The sequence below is a fragment of the Rhinopithecus roxellana genome, chromosome 18 (genome assembly GCF_007565055.1).
Source record: "Rhinopithecus roxellana isolate Shanxi Qingling chromosome 18, ASM756505v1, whole genome shotgun sequence".
NCBI lineage: Eukaryota > Metazoa > Chordata > Mammalia > Primates > Cercopithecidae > Rhinopithecus > Rhinopithecus roxellana.
Genome location: NC_044566.1, coordinates 47,166,641 through 47,193,056, shown reverse-complemented (window position 1 = coordinate 47,193,056; position 26,416 = coordinate 47,166,641). Strand labels below are relative to the sequence as shown.

Genomic DNA, 26,416 nt, shown 5'->3' with positions numbered 1-26,416 from the left:
CCAACATGGAAATCATACACTCCACACACTCCACCCAGACTACCCAGCTGTGCGCAGAGAGGTGTAAATCCAAGTATCCTGCCGGCAGGGTGATTTAGCTCAGTCGTCCACAATCTGTACAACACATAACAATAAAGTTATTGATGTTGAGGAAGATACTTCCGGTAGGGGCATTTCTGTTTCCATTGGGTCCTGTCGTCTCCACCTTCTACGTTTAAACCGGAAATAGTCGTATCCATTTAAAGCCACGTCTGTACTGGCCTCGGTCCCGCCCCCTACACTGCCGAACCGTTTCCGGGGTCAGGGCATTCCGGCCCGCCCCGCCGCGGATGCAGTGCTGGACGCTCCGGTTCTCCCGGAAGTGGCCTGGGTCTCGCTGTCTGGGTCCCCTCCATCCTGCTGCTGCTGAAGGCCGCGGGGGCGGCGGCGATGGCGGAGGCGGCGCTGCTGCTTCTGCCCGAGGCGGCGGCGGAGCGGGACGCTAGAGAGAAGCTGGCTCTCTGGGATCGGAGACCGGACACGACGGCGCCGCTGACCGACAGGCAGACGGACTCGGTGTTGGAGCTGAAGGCGGCGGCAGAGAACCTGCCGGTGCCAGCCGAGGTGAGGTGATGGGCAGGAACTGGGCTGGGGCGACGGGGCTGGGATTCTCCTCGGGCGCCCCGGCAGGACCCCGACCTCACCAACCTCTCCCCAGGATATGTCTCCACTCCTCCCTGGCCATGGTGGCGGATCCGGTGGGAGGGGCCTCTCACCTCCCAGGCTGTCAGGCTTCGCGCTGCCTGCGACCCCGACTCTAATCCTGCCCGGGGACGACTGTGGGGGCACGTTCTGCGGCTGGTGCTCGCCGGAATCCAGTCCTCCCCCAGCAGCATGGAACGGTTGACCCTGAGCCTTGCAGCGAGCTTCTTGCCCCAGACAAGGCATCCTGTCAGCCGAGGCGTAATCTTGCTGCCCACTCTATCCCAGAAGGAGAGGCAGCCAACCCGAGGTGCTGTGCTGCAGGACAGTCTCCAACGAGTGCTCATTTACCGCCTTAATGAATCACCTAGGTTGCTTTGTCCATGGGGGTCTTGGGGAGACCAAAACTTGGTCCTGAGTGACAGTTTCATTTATCGCACATTGAACTATGAGCTCTCAATCTAGTGCAGGTTATGGGTGATCAGATTTATTTCACCTATTGCAAAGCAATAAAAATGAATTTTATTTGAAAGCTGGCTCAGTACATTATTAAGCAGTGCTGGTTTTTGGTTTTAGGGTCATCATGTTTGATCCACTTACCATTAGGATATTATGCACTACTGCTTCTTGTGTGATTCAATTCAATTAGTTGTAATAGCAGGAAGTAACATGAATTGTCACGTTTGACAAACTTTTTCCAGTTTTGAGGGCCAGGTTTAGGAGGATTATTTTATATAAGCAGTGGTGATAGTTAATTTTGATGTTGGAAGCATTCTTTTCTCTCGCTCTGTCGCCCAGGCTGGAGTGCAGGGGCGCGACCTCGGCTCACTGCAACCTCCACCTCCCGGGTTCAAGCGATTCTCCTGTCTCAGCCTCCCGAGTAGCTGATCACAGGTACTTGCCACCACGCCCGGCTAATTTTTTGTATTTTTAGTAGAGATGGAGATTCGCCCTGTTGTCCAGGCTGTTCTCGAACTCCTGACCTCAAGTGATCTGCCCTCCTCGGCCTCCCAAAATGCTGGGATTACAGTCGTGAGCCACCGTGCCAGGCCTGAAGCATTCTTTTTATACGATTTGGAATTGTGTCCAAATGCAGATTGAGTTTAGAGTCTTCAGCTTTTTCTGTCCTCCAACTTTAGAGGTTGGATTTAAACGTTCTCTTCACATTCAGTGTTGTATGCTCTGCCATCAAATAGGCGTTCTTTCTTGGGTTTCTGTTTCCACCTCTAGGATGTGGTACCGGAAGTGGATCTGAAATAAACGAAGGAACAGGCGGAAATTTCTTTGGCTTGGCTATCAAACTCTTTTATATGCTGGATAATAAAAGTTGTTTGCTCTGTAAATTTTCCAGTCTGTTTATAATTGATTTGGCTCCTTACTGCAGCAGGATGCTTGGACTTAATAGCAGTGGCGGTGTGATGGGGGAGATGCATATTCTCCAAAAAAATTTGTTTTCATTGCCATGGGTCATAAACTATTATTTCTTATTCTCATTGAGCATGAAGGAGAACGTTTGGAATGAACTAAATGGAATCTTTCATTTTCACCCCATTCTTTCATATTTACCATTGGCCACATGCAGTCTTTAACATATGTTATGTCCCTACTCTGAGTTAGGTATTGGAGATAGAAAGATAAATAGGAAAGACGAGATCCTTAACCTCATAGAGCTGACATAATTGTGGGGATCATTATTATGGAAAAAAAGAACAAAGAAGATATGTTCAGACGGTGGTCCATAATATAAGGAAAATCAAATAGGATGGTGTGACAGAAAGGGATGAGGTGTGCCCTTTTAGAGAAAGAGGGAAGGTCTTTCCAAGGAAGTGACAATCTGAGATGAGAACTGATGATGGAATACCTGAAGCTAGCCTTATAAAGACTTAAGAAATAACGTTGCAGCTGGAAGAAAGAACAGTGTAAGGTCATGGGTAGGGGATGAGCTTAAGGAGTTCAAGAATTCAGTGAGGGTCTTCTGGTATGTGCAGCTCAGTATTGGATTCCTGTGAGAATGCAATAGCTGAGGCCAGATGCGGTGGCCCACGCCTGTAATTTCAGCACTTTGGAGGGCCAGGGCGGGCGAATCACTTGAGGTCAGGAGTTCAAGAGCAGCCTGGCCAACATGGCAAAACACCATCTCTACTAAAAATACAAAAATTGGCTGGGTGTGGTGGTGCATGCCTGTAATCCCAGGTACTGGGGAGACTGAGGCACGGGAATCACTTGAACCTGGGAGGTGGAGATTGCTCTAAGTCGAGATTGCACCACTGCACTCTAGCCTGGGTGACAGGCAAGATTCTGTCCCCCCAAAAAAGAATGCAATAGCCGAGCTGGTTATGCACACATCCTGGAATCTTTGAGAAGGCAGTTCTCATTGCTCTTCAGCTTTACAGCCCTCATTTTCCTTTTCTAAAGTGTTTATATGTCTGTTGGGAAGACTTTGGAATTAATTTTTTTAGCCCTATTACTACTCTTTTAACATTGGCACCAAAAGAGAGTGCCACAGTTTTCATTTTGTCCAATCAGTGTAACTCAAGGATTTTCTGTAGTGTTTCACAATTGTCACGAGATAAATTACTTCCAGAACAACTGGAACTGAGCAGGCTAGTAGAATAGCAAGAGGCCAACTAACCCTAAGTACATATCATAAAGATGTTAACTTCTTTAGAGAATAGCTTTCTCTTTTATGAAAGAGAACTAGTCTTAAAAAGGAATTATACCCTTTTTTTGGCATTAGAGAAAATAATTTACAATCGAATATTAGGTAGACTTTTGTAGCCAAGGCAAACATTAGTAGTGAGGGGCCTATTTCTGTTGAATTTAGTAATTCTTGATAAAATGCTAAAATAATTTACCCCAACATTTACCTATAATTTACTGTTACAGCTGTTGTTTTCTTGTAGGCTGTGTGACCTTAGATGTGATGTTTATCTTTTCTAAGCCTTAATTTTCTTCTTTATAAAATGGGGACTTAACTCATGGTGAGTACTTATCTCATAGGGAGTTGTGAGAATTATGTGAAATCACCTATGTAAGGTGCACACGGCAAGTTACTTGCTAGTATTACTCTTGTGCTTTCTTTCAAATCATTCACATCTCATCTAAAAAGAATAGATTAGAATCCTGTGATGCTGAGGTGGTATAGGTGTCATTCGGACCAAAGGTAAGAAAAGGAGAGGTTAGGTGCCTTGAGGAAGGTTCTGAGACTCCACCTATACCTCTTCAGTAATTTGCTCCAAACGGAGAACATAACATCAGGTTTCGTTTAGGGAGTTAATTGATCAGATTGATTATAAAAGTGGTTTTCTCCAACCCAGAGCTCTGCAAGAAGTAAAGCTTGGGAGAAAGAGGTATGTTACTTGTTATTTCATGTACCTGCTCAGCTGGTCAGGCAAAACTTGAGAATTTATTGTAGTTACTATTTAATGGTAGTGTCTCCATTTGCATGAACTATACAGTAGCTCTGCAGCACTGGCCCACCAGCAATCTAGAACTGTGTTCTCTCTCTAGTGGTATCTGTCTGCTCCATCTGGAAGCCAGGACAGTGCTGGTAAGCAGGAGGCATTCAGTCTCCTCCTCCTTACAAGTGAATGAGAGGTCAGGACAGGAAAGTGTGTGATACCACCACACCCCTTTTTGACTTGTTATTCTATACCAGGTGTTTTGAGAAAGGAAGACAGCTGCCTAGTCTATTTAATGGGGGCATTTCCTCATATGCTATTAAAAAGCAACTTGTTTTGCTACTTTAAAAAATGATTTCTTTGAATTGTTTGCATTATGGCTTCTCTTGCTTGGTTTGAGAGAAGATGGTTTTGTATTAGAACCAGGAAACAAGGAGCCTCTTTTTGCCTCTAGTTTTTCAAGTTCTTGTGATTGAAAAGTAGTATTTGTACTTGAAGTAATCAAATAGAATACTCTTTTATAAATTTAGACTATATTTACTCGCATCTAGGTTACAGAATATGTCTGGAATATCTGTAGTAGTTTCTCAAGTACAGTTTTCAAATTATTTATTTTCTAAAGTTAATTAGAAAAAACTTTTTTGGCTCAAGATAACAGACTGAGCACACGTGTATGACACCCCTAGATCCCTTTGAAATGACAGTAATAAATGTGTGGCACACCACACATTGATGGTATCAGTGAACCTGAAAGTTGGACATATTTATAGAAGGCAGGAAGCAGGTAGTATTCCTTTTGAAAACCATTCTAAAGACTTAACCACAGAACCAGGTGCAAATATTATAAAATTTGATAATCTAAAAAAGAGATAGTACAGGTGACAGAATTTGAGAGTAAACAGGGAAGAGATATAGAGGTACTAATTTCTTTATCTTACATGGTGAAGTAAGAGTGTATAGATAGGACCTAAAATTGATGAATTCAAACACAAAGCAGTAAATCTTTTTTTGTTTAAGAGTTGTAGAGTTAACATAAAAGAATACTAAAAATGGTTAAACTGGTGAAAAGTGAGGGTGGTGGAGAACGTTACTTTTCATTTTAAGTCTTCTGATGATTTGGATTAAAAACAATTATATTCATATATTTTGAATAATTTTCATAAAAGATTGATCAAAAATTCAAAAGTATTTCTTTAGTGCCTTCTACTTTTATAGTTCTTCATTTTACCCTCAGACTCCTTAGAAAAACTTCTCTAAATATAAACATTGGTACTGGCTTAAAGAAGAAGAATTGGACGAGCAGGGGAGAGGGAAGAAGGGAGACTTGCTTTTCACTGAAATATCATTCTGTATTCTTGAGACTTTTAAAATAAGCACCCTTTATAGTTTAATGACAAGTCATGACAATGTAAGAGTAAATTCTGTCTTTTCCTTATACTCTGTTGAAGAGACATTTTAAAATGTTGCATATTAAGTGAAAAAGGCTAGGTGTGTATACTGTTATTTGGGTTTAAGAAAGGTATACTTTCTTTGTATATGCATAGACCATGTTAGAAAAGATACTTAAGAAACTAGTAACATTGATAGCCTGCCCCTGAGGAGGAAACTAGATGGCTGGAGAATGAGTACAAGGGGAAGGAGACTTTTCACTGACTCCCTTGAGTTTTGTGCCTTGAGATTTATTACCTATTCAAATAAATACACTTAAAAGGACAGCTCTATGTATTATACATGATTCTGGAACAAAAGGAATTATACTTTTTATCTGGAATTTGTTATATATTGTGAGGTAGTATTAGAATTATGCAGTGTAAGGCCTCATGAACTCTGATGGGAGAATATGATTATTACACTACTTATTAAAAAGGTGAAATAATGTAGATGCACTTGCAGTTATAAGAAATAATACTGAGAGATCTGTACACTTTCCCCAGTTTCCCACAATGGTAACATTTTGCACAACTATAGTATCTGGTGTCACAACCGGGATTTTGACATTGATCTACATTCTTTCGGATAGATTTATAATCGTTTTTCTCAAAAGAAATTGAATTACAGATGGATATGGGTCTAGGTGATATTGGGACTGAAGTTTGCCAGGTCCTTTGTGTATTTTCAGTTTTTTTGGTGGTTGTCTTAGGATTTACAATATACAGATGGTCCCTGACTTATGATGGTTCAGCTTATGACTTTTGGCTTTATGTGAAAGCTACATGTATTCAGTAGAAAGTGTACCTGTGGTGCTGGGCATGGCAGTGAGCCACAGCTCCCAGTGAGCCACATGCTTTTGACTTAGGATATTTTCAACTTCCGATGGGTCTATTGGGCACAACCCCATCAGAGGTTGAGGAGCGTCTGTACTACCTTAATTAGTCACAGCCTACGTCTAACTATTATACCACTTCATGTATATAGTATAACAACCTTACAGCAGGATTCTTTGGCTGGGCACGGTGGCTCACGCCTGTAATCCCAACGCTTTGGAGGACTGAGACAGGAGGATCGCTTGAGCTCAGGAGTTCAGGAGTAGCCTGGGTAACATAGTGAGAGCTCATCTCTACAAAAAAAAAAAAAGAAGAAAATCAAAAAGTTAGCTGGGTGTGGTGGTGCTTGCCTGCAGCTGCAGCTACTTGGGAGGCTGAGGCAGGAGGATGGCTTGAGCCCCAGAAATCAAGGCTGCAGTGAGCTGTGATTGCACCACGGCACTTCAGCCTGGGTGGCAGAACAAGAACCTGTCTCAAAAAAACACCCCAAAGAGTATGCTTCCATTTCTTCCTTTCCCTGTTTTGCGATATTGTTTTAGGCATTTTAATTTTACATATGTTATAAACCCACAGTACATTGTTACTACTTTTGCTTTTGACATTTCTTGCTGACTGATTAAAAAAAGAAAAACTGTCATGTGTACCTTCATTTTAATCATCTCTGGAGCACTTCAGTTTTTTGGGTAGATATGTGTTTCATCTAGCATTATATTCCATCTGCCTGAAGAATATCCTTTAACATTTCTTGTAGTATAGGTCTGCTGGTAATGAATTCTCTCAGCTTTTTTTTTTTTTTTTTTTTTTGAGACAGAGTTTCGCTCTTATAGTCCAGGCTGGAGTGCAATGGCACGATCTCAGCTCACTGCAACCTCTGCCTCCCGGGTTCAAGCGACTTTCCTGCCTCAGCCTCCCAAGTAGCTGGGATTACAGGCACCCGCCACTACACCTGGCTAATTTTTGTATTTTTAGTAGAGACAGGGTTTCGCCATGTTAGCTAGGCTGGTCCTGGACTCCTGACCTCAGGTGATCCACCTGCCTTGGCCTCCCAAAGTGCTGGGATTACAGGCGTGAGCCACCGCGCCTGGCGCTTCTGTTTGTTTTAAACAGTACTTATTTCTCCTTCATTTTAAACAGATAATTCTCTATAGGTGTAGAACTCTGACTTGAGTGTTTTTCTTTTGACATTTTAGAGATATCAGTCTGTTGTCTTCTGGCTTGTGTTTTTGATGAGAAGTCTGCTGTAATTTTTACCTTTATTTCACTGTGTAGAGTATGCCTTTTTCCCTCTGGCTGCCTTCAAGCTTTTATCTTTAGTTTCTAAGAGTTTGAATATGATGTGCATAGAGGGGTTTGCCTGTGTGTATGTGTGTATTCTACTTGGGATTCTCCGAATTTTGTAGAGCTGTAGTTTTATATCTTTCATTATTTTTGTAGAATTCCCAACAGTTATTTCTTCAAATATTTCTTCCACCCTGTTCTCTCTTGTTCTCCTTCTTTTGGGATCCCATTTACACATAATCATATAATTTGATACCATCACACAATTCTTGGATGCTATGTTCAGTTTTTATTTTTCCGGTCTGTTTTCTCTGTATGATCCATTTTGGGTGATTTTTATTGACCTAACTTCAAGTTCACTGATTTTTTTCCCCTTAACTGTGTTGTTGTGTGTACTGATGAGCCCATTGCAGGTATTCTTCATCTTTGTTACCATTATTTTTATTTGTCACATTTCCTTTTGACACAGTTTTCAGTTTTCTGTTGAAATTTTATATCTGTTCATACTGCTTATCTGTGTGTTACAGCAGAGCCTTTAACATGTTAATTACAGTTATTTTAGATTCCTTGTCTGTTAGTTCTAGTCTCTTGCTCATCTGAGGCCGGCTCTGTTGATTGCTTTGTCTTTTGACTGAGCTGTTTTCTCTCTCTCTCTTTTTATTTTTTTCAAGACGGAGTCTAGCTCTGTCGCTCGGGCTGCAGTGCAATGGTGTGATCTCAGCTCACTGCAAGCTCCGCCTCCCGGGTTCACGCCATTCTCCTGCCTCAGCCTCCCGAGTAGCTGGGACTACAGGTGCCCGCCACCATGCCCAGCTAATTTTTTGTATTTTTAGTAGAGATGGGGGTTTCACCATGTTAACCAGGATGGTCTTGATCTTCTGACCTCATGATCTGCCCACCTCAGCCTCTCAAAGTGCTGGGATTACAGGCTTGAGCTACTGCACCCAGCCTGTTTTCTCTTGTAATGTTTGCCATCTCTTTTCCCCATGATTTGTCACATGTGAGCCAGTGCTTGCAGCCTGTCTCTTCCTGGAGGTGCCTGTCGCTGCCCAGATTTTTATCTGCTTGGTTACTCTGCAACACTGATGGATTCAAGACTAGTTATAATCTTGTGGATTATTTGAGTTTTTGTTATTGTGAGGGTGCAATCAACATTTCTTTCAGCTTTCTTCATCCTAGCCTAACTTTCATGTGTTTTCTGGTATATTTTCCAAATCTGAGCCTGATCACCCCAGCACCCGTTAGATACTATGTAAACAGTGCTGCTATTGAATTTTTCATGATCTATTCATATAGAACTAAATTTTACTGCTAATAAAATATAATTTTGTAAAGACAGCTTTACAAGAAGTCAGTTAGATTTATAAACTTACTGTTGCTGCTAGTAGATAGGAATAATAATAATAATATAATATCAGTACTCAAATGTATTGCTTACTATGTGTCGGGTCTGTGCTAAGTGCTTTACATGCAGCATTGCTTCAGGTGGGTTACCTTGAGCCTTGGGTGGCTCCCCAAGGAGACAGCTCATGTTGCTCGTTGGAAGGTTTCTGCAGAGCAGGTGTAGATGCTGCTTATCCCAGCACAGCTTCCTCTCTCCTCCAGAACCCCTAGTGGCAGCACACAGTTGCTGATGACACTTCAGACTCAGGATAAATTCTTACTGGATTTGAGAAACTTAATTCTTGCTGGGCCACAGTCCTTTTATACTCAGGGATTGTGTTGCCATTCAGAAAGAGTTTCCATGAGCAAGTGATGTCCTTAATGAGGCCTATTAGCTTACACCCAGGACCCTCCTGACTCTTGAGCCAGGCTCGTTTGTGGGGAGAAGACAGATCAAGGACCTTCCTGAACACTTTGTCTGCAGCTTCCCGGCATTCCAACAAGCTGATTTTCCCACATCTTTGTTTTCTTTTTTACTTTTTATAGTAGCCTTATGATACGGATACTGTACCTGTGTCAGCTAAGAGAAGAAATTGAGGATTAGAAACATCAAGTAATTTGCCCAGTGTCACACAGCTTGTAAATGAACAGAAGCAGGATTCTAACTAGGCTGCATTGTAATGTACTTTACTGTACCATAAGTATAGCCCTATTTGAACCCATACACAACCCTATTTTTAAAGGACAGTGTTTCTAAATTAGTGGTGCATTTTGTACCTAGCTTATTTTAGCTTTGAAGAGAAAATGCCATCTTCAGATGAAACTTCTATATTTAGAAAGTAGACAGGGCAGCACCTTCCTAAGACCTTGGATCATGTCTTATATCAGTGGACCTTAAATGTCATAAACTAAGAGCTGAGGGCTGAAAACTGGAATTGAACCTAAACAATTAGGCCCTTTTAGTTTCCCCAGCATCTGTTTTCCCTTTGTTTTGGTCTAAAAACAGTTTGTCTGTATGACTATAAATAAACACCTGGCCTTTCTTTGGTAGTGGAGAACTAGAAAGTACTGTAGATCTAACATTGTCAAAGTGAGACCTTGTCAGTGGGCCTCTTCTGAAACTGATGGGAAACTCTAAAATTCTTCTTATTCAGTTGTAATTTCAAAATTTGTCAGCAGGAAAGTGTGGTGAGATGTGCCAGTGGGTAGGTGGAAATGGTAGGAGGAGGTAATGTTTATTTCTAATTAATTATTGGGTGTGATTTATTTATTTATTTTTTTAGACAGGGCCTCACTCGAGTGCAGTGGCACGACCTCGACTCACTGCAGCCTCCACCTCCTGGCTCAGGTGATCCTCCCATCTCAACCTCCCAAGTTGCTGGACCACGGATATGTGCCACCACACCCAGCTAGTTTTTATTTTTTTTTCATAGTTTTAGTGGAGACGGAGGTTTCACTATGTTGCCCAGGCTAGTCTCAAACTCCTGGGCTCAAGTGATCCACCCAACTCTGCCTCTCAAAGTGCTGGGATTACAGGCGTGAGCCACTGAACCCAGTCATTGGGTGTGATTTGTTAATCCTGTTAGTTGGTCAGACTTTTGTGTTAGATACCAGGGAGGACAAGCTACTTTCAATAGCACACAGGTTTTCTCTTTGCCTGGTGGTAGTTCACAAGAGGCTCAAGTGAGAAAATGTGTGTGGATTAGCACAGATTTACCACCCTTCTTAGAAAACTAACTCACACCAGATGTGGTGGCTCATGCCTGTAATCCCAGCACTTTGGGAGGCTAAGGTGGGGGGATCTCTTGAGCCCAGGAGTTTGAGACCAGCCTGGGCAACATATCTAGACCCCCAACTCTACCAAAAATACAAAAATTATCTGGGCGTGGTGGTACATGCCTGTAGTCTCAGCTACTTGGAGATTGAGGTGGCAGGATGGCTTGAACTCTGGAGGCAGAGGTTGCAGTGAGCTAAGGTGGCGCCTAGCATGTCAGCCTGGATGACAGAGCAAGACCCTGTCACCAAAAAAAAAAAAAAAAGCTTACTAGTGGTGGGACATCAGTGTCATGTTTATATTTTGAGACTAGCATTTAACGTAGAGCCTAAAGTGTTAGTATTATATAGTATTTATTAACTTAATATGATTTAATAGAAAATATTTCTATTTCAAAACAACTGAGATGGAAACCCAATCTTGAGTTAAGTTCAGGTAATTTTCAAGTTACTTAAATATCTTTGTGACTCTCTTTTTTCAAGCTTCCAATTGAAGACTTGTGCAGTTTAACATCCCAGTCACTGCCCATTGAACTGACTTCAGTAGTGCCTGAATCTACAGAAGACATTCTCTTGAAGGGCTTCACTTCCTTAGGAATGGAAGAAGAAAGAATTGAAACCGCACAGCAGGTGAATTGCAGTATCTTTTCTAAGGATGTTTGATTATTTCAGATGTCTCAAGACAAGGCTAATAAAAGAAGTCCTAATTAAAAGTTCTGAACATTTGTCACCATAGTTAACATCAGGTCTTTCTAGAACATTCTTGATTTTGCGTTAGTTGTGGCTGTTTAAGTGTTTTAAATGAATCTGTTGCCCAATTATAGTTATGATGTATGTGAAAAACATGATATTCCACATTTGGACGTTGATAGATTATTGAGGTTCTAATGTCTTGTGCCCTTTCGACCTCCCCCAGTGTCTGTCTGCTGTTAACCTGTTCCCTCAGTGTGTGCATGGGTACCCCTCCATCTCACTTGTTGCTAGGTAGTCCCTTTTTTAAAAACCCAAATATTCTTTTAATATTGACACTTGTAGTTATTTTTCAGTAATTTAGCATGTGTAACTTTTTCTTGGTTTTTGTTCATTCCTCATTAGAAACCTAAGCTTATAGTAGTCTCTTCTGCCACTTTCCTTGTCTCCTCTTCCTTGTCCTATTAAGAGTCAAAGTTGAGGCATTTACCAAATAAAACATAAAGTACATGTATTGGAACTGGATTGCATATATAGTAAGTCGAGAGAGGCAGTTCTACAAACCGGTGAAGAATTCCAGCTCCTGAGCTAGGCTGACCTGCACCTGAAAGTCAGCTCCATCGTTTAGCATCTTTGTGAGCTTAGGCAAACTACTTAGCTTCTTAGATCTTTAGTTTCCTAGTATATAAAACAGGAATAATTATATATTATTTCGTAGGATTTTTGTGAGTGTTAAATAAGATAATGCATGTAAATGCATTGTGTAGCAAGTACACAGTAAATGCTCAGCAAATGATAGCCAAGGTACATGGCAAGTCTCCTGTATACCCATGACATTGAATCTTACTTGAGATTCAGTGTTCTCAAGTTCACTTGAAGGTAGTCTTGCACCACGTCTATGAACTAGTTTGAACTGCTTAAAAAAAATCTTCTGGATGAAACTTATACCTGTTCTCCCTTTAAAATTAAAAAAAACTGATATACTGACCTATAATTTATGTACAATAATATGTATTCATTTTGAGTGTCAGCCCAATGAGTTTTGAAAAGTGTATATACCTATATATGTAACTAACAACTATAATTAAGATATAAAACATTTCTATCACCCCAAAAAGTTTCTTCATACTCATTTAAGGTCAACTCCCCACATCCCCCTTTTAAATAATAGACATTTTTCAGGCTGGAATTCAGATCCAGGGCTAGCTGATACCAGAGTCCATATTCTGTTTTTTTGTTTGTTTGTTTTTGAGATGGAGTCTTGCTCTGACACCCAGGCTGGAGTGCAGGACGATCTTGGCTCACTGCAAGCTCCACCTCCCAGGTTCATGCCATTCTCCTGTCTCAGCCTCCCGAGTAGCTGGAACTACAGGCACCTGCCTCCACGCCTGGCTAATTTTTTGTATTTTTAGTGGAGGTGGGGTTTCACCGTGTTAGCTGTGATGGTCTCGATCTCCTGACCTCGTGATCTGCCCGCCTTGGCCTCCCAAAGTGCTGGGATTATAGGCGTGAGCCACCGTACCCGGCCCCACAGTCCATATTCTTAAACCACTCTGTAATATTATTTTTGAGTTATAGCCTCACAGTTCTTATTAGATAATGTTAATATTGATATTTGCCCAAAGCACTATATTACCTACTCAAATTTTGTAAACGATTATAGCAAGTAGGCATTAGCCTATTAGGAAGAAATATTCATTTTTTTACATATTGTATGTTTAATACTCTTCCTTATTTGACTCTGAAAATGGCCAGTTTTTTGTTTGTTTGTTTGTTCTCAATCCTTAAGACATCTGAAATGGCCATTTTTTTTTTTTTTTTTGAGACGGAGTCTTGCTCTGTCGCCCAAGCCGGAGTGCAGTGGCGCCATCTCGGCTCACTGCAAGCTCTGCCTCCCGGGTTCATGCCATTCTCCCGCCTCAGCCTCCTGAGTAGCTGGAACTACAGGCGCCTGGCTTATTTTTTGTATTTTTAATAGAGACAGGGTTTCACCACGTTAGCCAGGATGGTCTTGATCTCTTAACCTTGTGATCTGCCCACCTCTGCCTCCAAAAGTGCTGAGATTACGGCGTGAGCCACTGCGCCTGGCCCTTTTCTTTCTAAGACAGAGTTTCACTCTGTTGCCCGTGTTTAAGTGATTCTCCTGCCTCAGCCTCCCAAGTAGCTGGGATTACAGGCATGTGCCACCACGCCTGGCTAATTTTTGTGTTTTTAGTAGAGACGGGGTTTTACCATGTTGGCCAGGCTGGTCTGGAACTCCCGACCTCAGGTGATCCACCCACCTGGGCCTCCCAAAGTGCTGGGATTACAGGTGTGAGCCACCACACCCAGTGAAATGGCCAATGTTTTAATATCCTTTGCTTTTCCTAGCATATGGATATTGTGGATATAATTAAATTATCTTCTCCTGGCTTAAAACTGATTATGGCTAAGCCCTAAACAATAAAACTTGGATAGTGTCTTGTCCTTTTGACTTGCTGTTTAGCATGTAGCCACTTTAAATTTTGTCAGTTTTAGTTTTGTTCACAGTATAATACTCTATTTTTCCAGTTTTTCTCATGGTTTGCAAAGCTGCAAACTCAGATGGATCAAGATGAAGGAACTAAATATAGGTATGTGTATCTCTTGCATTTGTTGGATATCTTAATTTTTAGATCACAGTCATCTGAAGCATTTCATAATCAGTGTCTTTAAATAAAATAAAGGTATTAAGAAAACTGTAACAGCCATATATTCTTTAAGAACAGCAGTGAGAAGATTTGGATCTTTAAAACTGTCATTTAGAAGTTGTGTGATTAAAAACAAAAAGAATTACATTATAACTAATAGGTTAGGAGGGATAGATGTTAGTTTTCAGATAACTCCAGAAAGAACTAGGTTCAAGTAGGAGTTTCAGAGGAATTCCAGGAGGTGTTTGTTGCTTTTTAGAAGGAGGAACATCCCTGAAAGACTTTCAGGATGGCCACTTCTGTTGGTTGTAACTATACTTCTGTCAGTGGATGTTGACAGCATGGGGGAAATGACAGTGTACAGTTTCTAGCTGACTGTGGGGGCTGTGGGTCGAGTGTTCACATTCAGTGTATTGATTTGTTGGTGGCTATTATTGCTAGGCAATGTGGTAGGCTCTTTAATGTATGATCCCATTTAATCTTCATAACAGCTGTGTGAGGAAAGATACTACTATTCTTATCCCTCCTAACCTATTGATTGTAATGTAATTCTCTTTTTGTTTTTAATCACACAACTGAGGCCTGGAAATAATAAGTAACTTGCTTAATGTCATGCAGACTGGGGCAGAGCTGGGGCTTGGACCCAGGTCTTCTAATTCTAAATCTAGAATTCTTTCCATGACATCACACCATCTTTCAAAGAGGGAAGTGATCGGAAGGATTGACCTTACTTGGTGGCTTGGGATGGCTTTGGTGTCCCAGTCTTTAGAAGTTGAGCCAGTGATTCATTGCCTTATATGTGAAAAGCCAGGTTATGGCTTCAAAGCTAATTCCTTTTGTTACTTATAGTATTAGTGATTTGCCTTCTTAAATATTGAAACAGTTCATGACATAACTTTCGGTACATTTCTTAACATAATCAACTTATGTGTGTAGGTCAGACTTTCCTCCTGAAATTCGAACGTTTTGGGAAAAATAAGCCTTTGTTGTTTTTTTACTATGCTTATTGGGGGAAAAGATTATTGCCAATCCCCTTTTGGTTCTGTTTTCTAGACAGATGAGGGATTACTTGTCTGGGTTTCAGGAGCAGTGTGATGCTATATTGAATGATGTAAACAGTGCTCTTCAGCATCTGGAGTCTTTGCAGAAACAGTATCTTTTTGTGTCCAATAAGACAGGAACCCTACATGAAGCCTGTGAACAGCTCCTAAAAGAGCAGGTAATTTGGAGTAAGAAAGAGGGTCGGTCATTATATTTAACATTTTAAAATAGATGAATACAGTTTTATTTTAATTTTCTTAATTTCTCCAAGATGTTCAACTCTGCTGTGTTTGAGGCCTGTGCTCAGCATAAGGATTGTTACACTGACAGCCTACTTTTTAAGCGCATGTGAATAGCAATGGCAAGCCTTCTTATGTTTTGAGCTGTTAGGTCTCAGTACAATTTCAGAATGTAAGTGGCTGTGTTGGTTTGCTCTGTCCACTCTTTATTACTGACACTTTTATTTATTTATTTTTATTTTTTTTGCTCTGTCGCCCAGGCTGGAGTGCAATGGCTTGATCTCAGCTCTTTGCAACCTCTGCCTCCTGGGTTCAAGCGATTCTCCTGCCTCAGCCTCCCAGGTAGCTGGGATTACAGGCGTGTGCCACCATACCTGGCTAATTTTTGTATTTTTAGTAGAGACAGGGTTTCATCATGTTGGCTAGGCTGGTCTCAAACTCCTGACCTCAAGTCCTCTGCCCCCCTCGGCCTCCCTAAGTACTGGAATTACAGATGTGAGTCACTACACCCAGCTACTGACACTTTTCAAAGAAGTCTAGTGAGGCTGGGTGCGGTGGCTCACGCCTGTAATCCCAGCACTTTGGGAGGCCCAGGCAGGCAGATCTTGAGGTCAGGAGATCGAGGCCATCCTGGCTAACACAGTGAAACCCCGTCTCTACTAAAAATACAAAAAATTAGCTGGACGTGGTGGCGGGCGCCTGTGGTCCCAGCTACTTGGGAGGCTGAGGCAGGAGAATAGTGTGAACTCGGGAGGTGGAGCTTGCAGTGAGCCGAGATTGCGCCACTGCACTCCAGTCTGGGCAACAGAGCGAGACTCCAAAAAAAAAGCATAGTGATTATACTAGTGGTGCGATTTTGAAAAGATCAACTGATTGATTATTTTTGACTTAGAGCTAGAACACTTAAGTTAGTATATCTCAGAATTTTCTCTGTATGTACTTCTGTGTGTTTTAAAAATGTGATCATTTATTATTTTGTGAAGAGATATGAAATTTACTGTAATATTATCGCCTATTTTAATTCATGATTATAGAAATACTTTAGCTGTATTCTTATATCTGATATAACCCTCTGTGTCTAATGTAAATCTATTTAGTGTAACTTTGAGACTGGCATGTTGATTCTTGTATTCTCATAATAATTGATTTTTCTCTTTTAAAAAACGCAAGTCGGAACTTGTTGATCTGGCTGAAAACATTCAACAAAAGCTTTCCTATTTTAACGAATTGGAAACTATTAACACAGTAAGCATTGTTCTTTACTTCTTATAAAATTAGTGATTTTTATTTTGTTTTTGCCTTTTTTCATGTAATCTTTAAATCTATAAATTGGCTTGAGTGATATTTTAACTTAGCTGGCTTGCTAATAGATATTCCTATTTGTAGACAGTGGAGATACCATTACCAGTTCAGATTTTTAAATATTTGAGTTAAGGTGTATTTCTTAAATTGTATTCTTGGTATTCAGATCTCTTTATTGGTTACCTCTTGTAGTTTCTTATTTGTAAGCTTTGAGGAAGATTGTAGAAGAAATGTTCAGTTTTAGATTTTGCTGTGGTTGTGCTACTATGATAGTAGTCAAAAACTTTTTGAAACTTATTCTCATGTTTAGTTTGAAGAAAAGTATAGTCCTCAAAATGTTTACTTGTATCCCAATAAAGTATAATAGTTCCAATAAAGACAAGTATGTAAATTGTATTTCTGTTTCTGACTCATAAATTAATCATAACTATGTATAAATCATGTTATTAAAATCATTTAATCATAGGTATTTAGTTTGTTAAAGACATAACTAAAACTAGTGACTAGTTAACAATGGAATGCAGTGGAAAGTAGTCATTGCCAAGCTATTTCTGTATCAGGATAAGAAATGATTGGTTGCATTTTACTTTCATAGTATGACTGTTAAGTGTAATATGACTACTAGTTAATCATTTAGCCTTCAGAAAAATCACCATTGTTTGCAAGTAGAAAAATTGTGTATATTGTATACCAGAAACTGAGAAATCTAGGTATTTCATATATTATTTGAATATGACATTGTATAGTGGGGTAATATGTACTATGTCCTAATTCATGAAGAGTACCATTAAAGCTTATTAGGAATAAACTGAATTAACTCAGTATGCTTTTTCTATTTGTCCCTTCTTTATTGTACATGTGGGCTACGTTTGAGGATATTTTGGTGACTTTTAAAATTTATTATAAAGACCTGTTATATCGTAAAGGCAAATATGCTGACTCTGATCCATAGTTTCCAACTTTTATCTGTATCATTTTTTGTGAATTAAGATTGTTTTCTTTTTCCCTTAAAGAAATTGAATTCCCCTACATTGTCGGTGAATAGTGACGGATTTATACCTATGCTGGCCAAGTTAGATGATTGTATAACATATATCTCATCTCATGTAAGTCATAGTATTTTTGCATGTTTTAAAGAAATCTTAAGATTCCTAGTCCTATTTTTTTGTGTGTTTTTCAACTTTTCTGTATTTAGCAAACATTCCTATTATATCACTTTTTGTGCTGTGATTATTTCTGCCCAAGGGAAAAATATGTATTTGTAACATATTAAAGAAAAGTTGTAGTGAATTCTTAGTTGTTATTAGCAGTGGTGTAAAAAGTACTTCTAGCTCCTGCAATGGCCCCTGGAATGGAATGCATCCTGGCTGACTCAGCTTTATCCCATCTAACAGGATGAGCCATTTTTAAATTGTTGACGTCTTGACGTGCTAGATATTTCTTTGGAAACAGAAAGTGTTACTTGGGGGGAAATAAAGGGACAAACCCTTTGATTTAATCACCCTCTATTTCTGTTTCTTCAGGATTTATTGCTGTGTTTATTTCTCCTAACTCCTATTCTTTTTCTAGTTGGGCCTTACATATTAGCCTTGAAGTCTGTGGGGTGCTGAAAATATCTTTTGCTAACAACTGCAGATATGTATTTAGCTCCTACTTTGTGCCAGGCACAGGGGGTTTGACTGTGACTAAAACAGTCACAGTATTCATCTTCATGGAGTTTATGATCTTTATGAAATCTGTTTTTGAACTTTATATATTGTTTTACATAGGGACACTTTGGTTTTCACTAAAAGCTTGTTTTTAGTCCGTGTTCGTTTCCACTTTGTAAATCTTTCTCTTTTCCTTACAGCCTAATTTTAAAGATTATCCTGTATATTTGCTGAAGTTTAAACAGTGTCTTTCTAAAGCTTTGCACCTCATGAAGACATATACTGTGAACACACTACAGACCCTCACAAATCAGTTACTGAAAAGGGTGAGTTAACTGATCTCAACAACAGGTTTTTGTTGTCGTCGTTGTTTTTGATTCTTTCATCTTCCATCATCTTTGGCTGAGATTAGTACTTTGTAATTCCAGAAAATTTTTACCTTTTGTTAAGAATATGTACTACACCTTTTTATTTATGGTAGGGTAAAATGACTATGTTATAAATATCCCTTGCAAATGTTATTTTCAAATAATGTTTAATAGTGTGAGAAGTATTCAGTACTATATGATGAATAATAAGATACAAATCATTTGTCTCTTAAAACATTCCTTTTCTGTCTTTTTCATGGAAATATTAGAAGGAAATATACCAAAATCATAAAAGTGGCTCTGTCTGAGTGGTGGGATAATTTAATATGCTTTTGAAGCATATTCATATGCATAATTATGCATCTCATAATGCATAATTTAAATTTTCTTCTTTACACTTTTTTTGTATTTTTCAACTTTTCTGTATTTAGCAAACATTTTTATTGAGCACTGCCTAATGCTTGGTATTTTATTAGGAACTGTATAGAAACAAAGAGGAGCTAATAAGGTCCCTGCCCTCATGGAGCTTATATTCAAAAGAAATAACCAGTATAGAAAGAAGCAAATCAATTAGTTAATTACGGATTGTAGTTGATTCTAGGTGGAAAATTAACAGAGTGTAAGCTTAGAAAATAAGAGTAGAACAAGCTAGATGGTCATTGAAAACATTCCTTTCCTAAGAAAATAAAATCATAAACATTATGTTTTAGTTTTTAAGTTTATTTTCTGAAGAATGTGGAGTATCTTCTTGAACTTTCCATTCAAAGCTTGTGATGTTTGACTTGCAGTTTTACTGTTCACATTGTTCTTAGCTGACATACCAACCAACCTATGTATTTTTTTATTTTGCGAAATTTTCAGTAAGTTTAGGAAACTAATATCTCATAAATACTGGTACCTATTATGTGCTAGTGCTTTACTATTGAGCTGCACCAAACCTTTAGGGTTTAATGGATGCACTGAGTCTTAGAGGGATGAAGTACATGGGCCAGTGTCCTACATTCAGTGAGTGGCAGAATGTGAATCTCAATTCGGATCTGTTTACCACCAAAATTTAAATAATGTAAGGTTAATTTCAACTATAAAGGAGAGAGAGATGACAGTTCCATTTAATTATTTCTCATTTGTAGCCATAATAATATTCAATCTCCCTCAGATTTTTCTCCCTAAGCTTTGGTTGGTATGCAGGCCAAGCAGTAGCCATAGGAAATGGTTTCTGTTGGGTTTTCTGAATGATTATTTGTTTGCTAATTATCTTCCTTCCCTATCCTCCCCCATGTTTCTTTAGGATCCTTCATCTGTACCTAATGCAGACAATGCCTTCACATTATTTTATGTGAAATTTCGAGCTGCTGCCCCCAAAGTCAGAGTAAGTCTATTGACGTAACTGGGACATTGCTATGAAATTTGTTCATCCAGCCCTTTTGAAGTACTATTGTATGTTAGGCTCTTTGTTTATACTGAGGAAGTGAACTTGAATGAAAGGTTGACATTGTCCTTCCACATTATAGCAGTGTATCTTAGTGTTGTGTCTGGGTTCTTGAAGTCCACAAAGCAGGAAACATCTAGCTTTTCCTATGATGCTCAGGGACGGTTTCTAGATGAAGGTGATAGACGAGTTTTGAAAGCTTGACTGGTGGTCGTGAAGGGACCGATAAGGGTGTTTTGATAAACAGAGAACAGCACATATAGGGAAGGTTGTAGGAGACATAAAAGACATACATTTTGGGAGAGATCTTTATAGTTCAAAGACTCTCTCACGAGGGATGTTACATGTCATGCTAATTTAGGAAAAGTAGAGAATCAATGAAGTGGTGTCTTAAACAGAGGAGTTATTTGGTCAGATTTGCCAAACAGACATGTAAACCAATGGAACGGAATAGAGAACTCAGAAAGAAATGCATACATTTTTGGCCAACTGATTTTTGGTAAAGTCACCAAGAACATTTAGCGGGGAAAGGTTGATTACTGGGAAAACTAGATATTCATATGCAGAAAAATGAAACTAGACCTCTGTCTCTTGCTATGTACAAAAATCAAAATAAAATGGATTAAAGACTTAAGATCTGAAACTATAAGAGTACTAGAAGAAAGCATAGGGGAAATGTTTTAGGTAGGATATTGGTCTAGGACAAGATTTTGTGGCTAAAACTTCAAAAGCGTAGGCAACAAAAACAAAAATAGACAAATGGGGCTATAATAATCTTAAAAGCTTCTGCCCAACGAAGGAGACAATCACCAGAGTGAATAGACAACCTGTAGAATAGTAGAAAACATTTACAACTATTCATCTGACAAGGGACTAATATTCAGAATATACAAGGAACTTAACAGAAGAAAACCCTAAATAATCCCATTAAAAAGTAGGCAAAGAGGCTGAGTAGACATTTCTCAAAAGGTGACTGTACAGATGGCCAACAGGTATATGAAAAAATGTTCAACATCACTAATCATCAGGGAAATGTAAATCAAAACCACAGTGAGATGTCATCTCACCCCAGTTATAATGGCTGTTATCAAGAAGACATAAAATAAATGCTGGTGAGGATACAGAGAAAAGGAAATTCTTATACACTGTTGGTGGGAATGTAAATTACTACAGCTATTATGGAAAACAGTATGAAGATTTCTCAAAAAGCTAAAAATAGAGTTAACATACTATCCAGCAATCACTCTACTGGGTATTTATCCAAAGGCAAGGAAATCAGTATATCAATGGGATACCTGTGTTGATTGCAGCACTATTTGCAATAGTAAAGATGTGAAATCAACCTAAGTGTCAATCAGTGGATGAATGGATAAAGAAAATGTGGTATATATAAACAATAAGATACTATTCACCTGTAACAAAAAATGAAATCCTGTCATTTGCAGCAACATGAATGGAACTAGAGGTCATTATGTTAGTTAAATAAACCAGGCACAGAAAGACAAATACCATATGTTTTCACTCATATGTGGGAACTAAAAAAGTTGGTCTTGTGGAGATGGAGAGTAGAATGGTAGATACCAGAGGTTGGGACGGGTTGGGTGGAGGGGAGGTGGAGAGGTTGGTTAATGGGTATAAATGTACAATTTAATAGAAGAAATAAGTTCTGGTGTTCAGTAGTGTAGTAAGATAACTATAGTTAACAATTTATTGTATATTTCAAAATAGCTAAAAGGGAAGATTTGAAATTTTTCCAGCACAAAGAAATAATAGATGTTTGAGGTGGTGGATACTCTAAACACACTGATTTGATCATAACACATTGTATCCATGTATCAAAATATCACATGTACCCCATAAATATGTACAATTATGTATTAATAAAAAAGATTAAGGATGCAGTATAAAAAATGGATTATGGTAAAGAGAGATTTGAGACAGGGAGGCCTCATTACTAAGGAAGATTCTGCAGTAATCCAGGTGAGATTAGGGGGTGAATTAATGCATTGGTAGGATATTTCATGAGGTTGGGTATGTGCCTTATTCATTCTACATAGCAGGAATCCACGATGTATTTATTTTGATTAATTGATAGCATGGAGGGGGCAAAGATCAGTATATATTTTATAACATATCTGAGATACATTTAATTGAAGCTGGTGCATATATATTCCTTCTACTCATTGTGAAGTTTGTAGAAATAATAATCTACTTTTGCTGACTGACTTCACTTCCTTGCTTGTTTCTCTCTTGAAAGTCAGCCAGTTGATGGCTGGGTGCAGTGGCTCACACCTGCAATCCTAGTACATTGGGAAGCCAAGGAGGGCAGATCCTTTGAGTTTAGGAGTTCGAGACCAGCCTGGGCAACATGGCGAAACCCTGTCTGTACCAAAAATACAAAATTAGCTGGACATTGTGGTGTGCACCTGTGGTCTGGCTACTTGGGAGGCTGAGGTGGGAGGATTGCTTGAACCCTGGAAGTCAAGGCTGCAGTGAGCCAAGATAGCACCACTGCACTCTAGCCTGGGTGACAAAGTGAGACCATGTCTCAAAAAAAAAAAAAAGAAGCCAGCCAGTTTAAAGGAATATTTTTTTGAAATGGGAGAAACTTAGTTTTGTTGATAGAATATATATGTAGAATATGTGTACAACCTAGATGTCTAACAGATGTATAACTGGATGTCAATTGATGGCATGAGATTTAGATTGTGCCTGATTGATTGCTTTTGCTTGTTAGCCGAATACTAATGATAAAAATTTGATTAGAAAAGAAATGATATAGATAAGAGGGCTCAGTGTGGTGGGTGGTTATAAAATGATTGTATAGTTATCCGTAGCTTTCCTACATACCATTAGTAACAAATTAATATATGTGATGGGGTCCCATTTATATCAGTGACAAAAAGCATAAAATACTTACCTAGCAGTAACCTTAGCAGAAATACAAGGATGAAGAAAATGACAAAACTAGACAGAAAATTATAAAAGGCTGAATAAATGGTAAGCCCATCTTCTTCCTGGTTGGGGTGATTTAATTTTTAAAATGTCAGTTTCTCCCAGAGTAATATGTTGGTTAGAATGTACTAGCAAAAATTCCAATGGATTGTTTTTTTTGCATGATTCTAAACTTTCTCTGGTAAATAGGCAAGACTAAAGAAGAAAATTTTGAAAAATACAGTGTCATTGATTCAAGCATTCCCTGACAGATCGTTGGAATGAATGTTGTAGTACTTAATATATAAAGAAACATCCCAAATAAAAAAGGAAGGACTGGAATTTTCTACATGGGTGGGTGTAGATTGGTATTGGGAAGATTTGCTAAATATTTGAAAAAATAGTAAGCTTTTTACTCTATAACATTACCAAAATAATATATTCTAAGTGAACTAAAGAAAGATGACTATCTAATAAAAAATGACCAGATTACTCACAGAACGTGTGGAAAATACATGCAAGTTAGGGCTGGCTGACTTTTGTCTGTCATTAATTGGCAGATTAAGGTCAGTGCTTCTGAGGATTTATGAGACAGGCAATAGTACTGATAGGAATGTAATTGGATTATTTTCTAAAAAACATTTTAGAAGAATAGATCAAAAGCCCCTAAAAATACATACCTCTTTTGACCTGGTGTTTTGGGGTCCCCACCTGGGAGGTAGGTGCTGTTATACCAGTTTTATACAGTAGGGAGTGGAATCTCAGAAGTGAACCAGCTTGCCTGGGCTCAAACAGCTACTAAGGAGCGGGTGCTGGAACCCTCTAGTTTCGCTCAAGGCTCTTCACAAATGGCCTCTGATTCTCTGGAAACAACCTAGATATCAGTAGAAATGGGATATTATGTAGCCCTTTAGCATAATATTTTAAATCATGCTTATAATGATTCATTGAGTGTTGACTAGGCACCAAGGTACTATGCTAAGGCCTTCTATACGTTTTCATCTAGTATTGAAAAATATTTAATGATAGGAAAATGTTTATGAAATAATGTTAATTTTTATAAAACGAATTATAAAGCAGAATATGTAGTATAATTACAGTTTTGCTTAAAAAGAAAAATATAGAACTGTGGATATAAAACTGGAAGAAAATATACTGAAATGCTGTGATTATTTTTTGGTATTATAAGTGATTTTTATGATTTTTGACTTTTTTATATTTACAGTTTTTCTGAGTATGTGATACAATTAATATTATAATCAGAAAGTAATGGATAATATAACAGAGATGGTTTTTTAATGCATTTTTTCTTACTTTGCAGACTCTTATTGAACAAATAGAACTGCGGTCTGAAAAAATACCTGAGTGAGTACCTAGAAGTTAATCTGATCTCCACATGAACCTTCATCTTGTAGTACTGTTTTTCCAAATCTGGTTTTATCTCTGATATTTTATGAGCAGTTGCCTTCCAGCTTGTTCTTGTAACATACAACTTGTTTTGGGGAGCAAGGTCACAGACTTAGCAAGTTTACATGACAGCAGTTTTTCCCGTACTAGGATTTCCTTCTTATTTGGGCAGATATGGGGTCCCTATTCTTGGAAAAGAAATCCTTCTTTATGGCGTCACAGTTCATTATGATTTGCTTTTGTTTTATGTCTGTATTTCCAGTATTAAATACTTAATGTGGACAAATGAGAGGTGACCGTTATAGCTTTAAAAGAGGTTTGGCAACCTACGCTGGGATTTAAGATGAAATTTAATTTACATATTTGAAATGAAAAGTGTAATCTCATTTGCTTTCTGTCAGATACCAACAACTGCTAAATGATATACACCAGTGTTACCTTGATCAGCGGGAGCTCCTTTTGGGCCCTAGTATTGCTTGCACTGTTGCAGAGTTAACCAGCCAAAATAATAGAGATCATTGTGCCTTGGTAAGTTACTACTTGTTTTGGTTTAATGTTAAATCTTCCTCTGAGTTATGTTGATATTCTAGAAACTATACTTGGTTAAATAAGTTTTGGTGTCCACAGTGAACTAAAAAAGCATGTTTTTAGTTATGACAAATCTAGTTTGGTAATTAGCCTATTCACCTTTGCAAAATATTCTTATTTTTTACTTATTTTTTGAGATAAGAAGATTCACAAATAAGTATTGTTCTTGAAAACTGAGGTTTCAAAGTTTGTAGATTTATATTAACAATTTAGCTTAGCTTTTGCTGCAGAAGTGCTTTTTTGTTTAGTGTAATTTTAATTCATACTATAAAAAATGCGTAAGTACTCTTTTATGAAATACTTTTGAACTAGAAAAATAATTTGTGTTTATTATGAAAAGTTTAGAAACTAAAGCATTAAGAAAATAAAAATCACCTATAATCCTGTTATGCAGTAATTTGTCGAAAACCAACCATTTTCTGTTATTCAGTAAGTTGTTTTAAGAGTATATATGTGTAATCTCTGAAGATAAAGTATAGGCTTTATTTCATAAACATCAGAAATGTTGTGTGTCTTTAACTGTAGGTGGTGTGTGTTTGTTTACTACAGGTTCGTAGTGGCTGTGCCTTCATGGTTCATGTCTGCCAGGATGAACACCAACTTTACAATGAATTTTTCACAAAACCAACATCAAAATTAGAGTAGGTGGACATGGAATCTAACTCTTGTTCATAAAATTTAACTTGCTAATGACCATAATGAATCAGTATATTATAGGAGTATTCTATCATTAGCTGGAGAGTGTTTTAACTTGTGTGTGTCTGTGAACAAAATATCGTTGGGTGGGACAGATATTTTCTTAAAAGTTATTTTCTTAAATGTGCAACTTACATGCTTTTGTATTTGTAATGTAATTATTTAGATATTACGGTGTGATAGGAAGAAATCTATACAGAATTCTGTAGCCTTGGGATCTAGATCCCTTTATCTCCATTAAGTACAATAATTCCTTCTAGTTAAAAAATTCTGTGATTCTAACTAATGAAAGATTTAAAAATACAGATACTATTTAATAACCTTTTCTTTATTTTTCTCAAAATGTCTTTCAGATCCACTGTTAGTCACTTTTGGTTTCTTCATGTTCACTCTTCTGACTCTTACAAATATTCAAAGTTTATGACTCTTGTAATGAGGAACAGTATATTATAGTTTTAGTTGAAGTGATCACTTTTGATGAAATACTGTGTATAAACGAGTACCATTGACAGTATGACGCATATAGACAACTTAAGTTTTTAAATGTTTAAAATTTCTCAAAATACTTGGTGTATGACCAAAGTACTTTGAATTTTGTTTATCTAAGTCTATAAGTATTCAATA

The 26,416-nt window shown here is 38.4% G+C and overlaps 1 protein-coding gene across 2 annotated transcripts in view; it reads left to right on the top strand.

Annotated features, from left to right (window-relative positions):
* Positions 1 to 219: 219 nt before the first annotated feature.
* Positions 220 to 26,416, top strand: part of COG3 (component of oligomeric golgi complex 3) — a 71,748-nt gene continuing 45,551 nt past the window's right edge. The window contains exons 1-11 of one of the 2 annotated variants that reach the window (XM_030922173.1): positions 220 to 603; positions 11,264 to 11,410; positions 14,021 to 14,082; positions 15,193 to 15,358; positions 16,590 to 16,664; positions 17,735 to 17,827; positions 18,571 to 18,696; positions 20,027 to 20,107; positions 24,423 to 24,466; positions 24,910 to 25,036; positions 25,622 to 25,737. In XM_030922173.1, coding sequence (XP_030778033.1) covers positions 430 to 603; positions 11,264 to 11,410; positions 14,021 to 14,082; positions 15,193 to 15,358; positions 16,590 to 16,664; positions 17,735 to 17,827; positions 18,571 to 18,696; positions 20,027 to 20,107; positions 24,423 to 24,466; positions 24,910 to 25,036; positions 25,622 to 25,737 — 1,211 coding nt within the window. In that variant the 5' untranslated portion in view covers positions 220 to 429. The remainder of the gene's footprint in view (positions 604 to 11,263; positions 11,411 to 14,020; positions 14,083 to 15,192; positions 15,359 to 16,589; positions 16,665 to 17,734; positions 17,828 to 18,570; positions 18,697 to 20,026; positions 20,108 to 24,422; positions 24,467 to 24,909; positions 25,037 to 25,621; positions 25,738 to 26,416) is intronic. The other variant, XM_010368049.2, reaches the window with a different exon arrangement.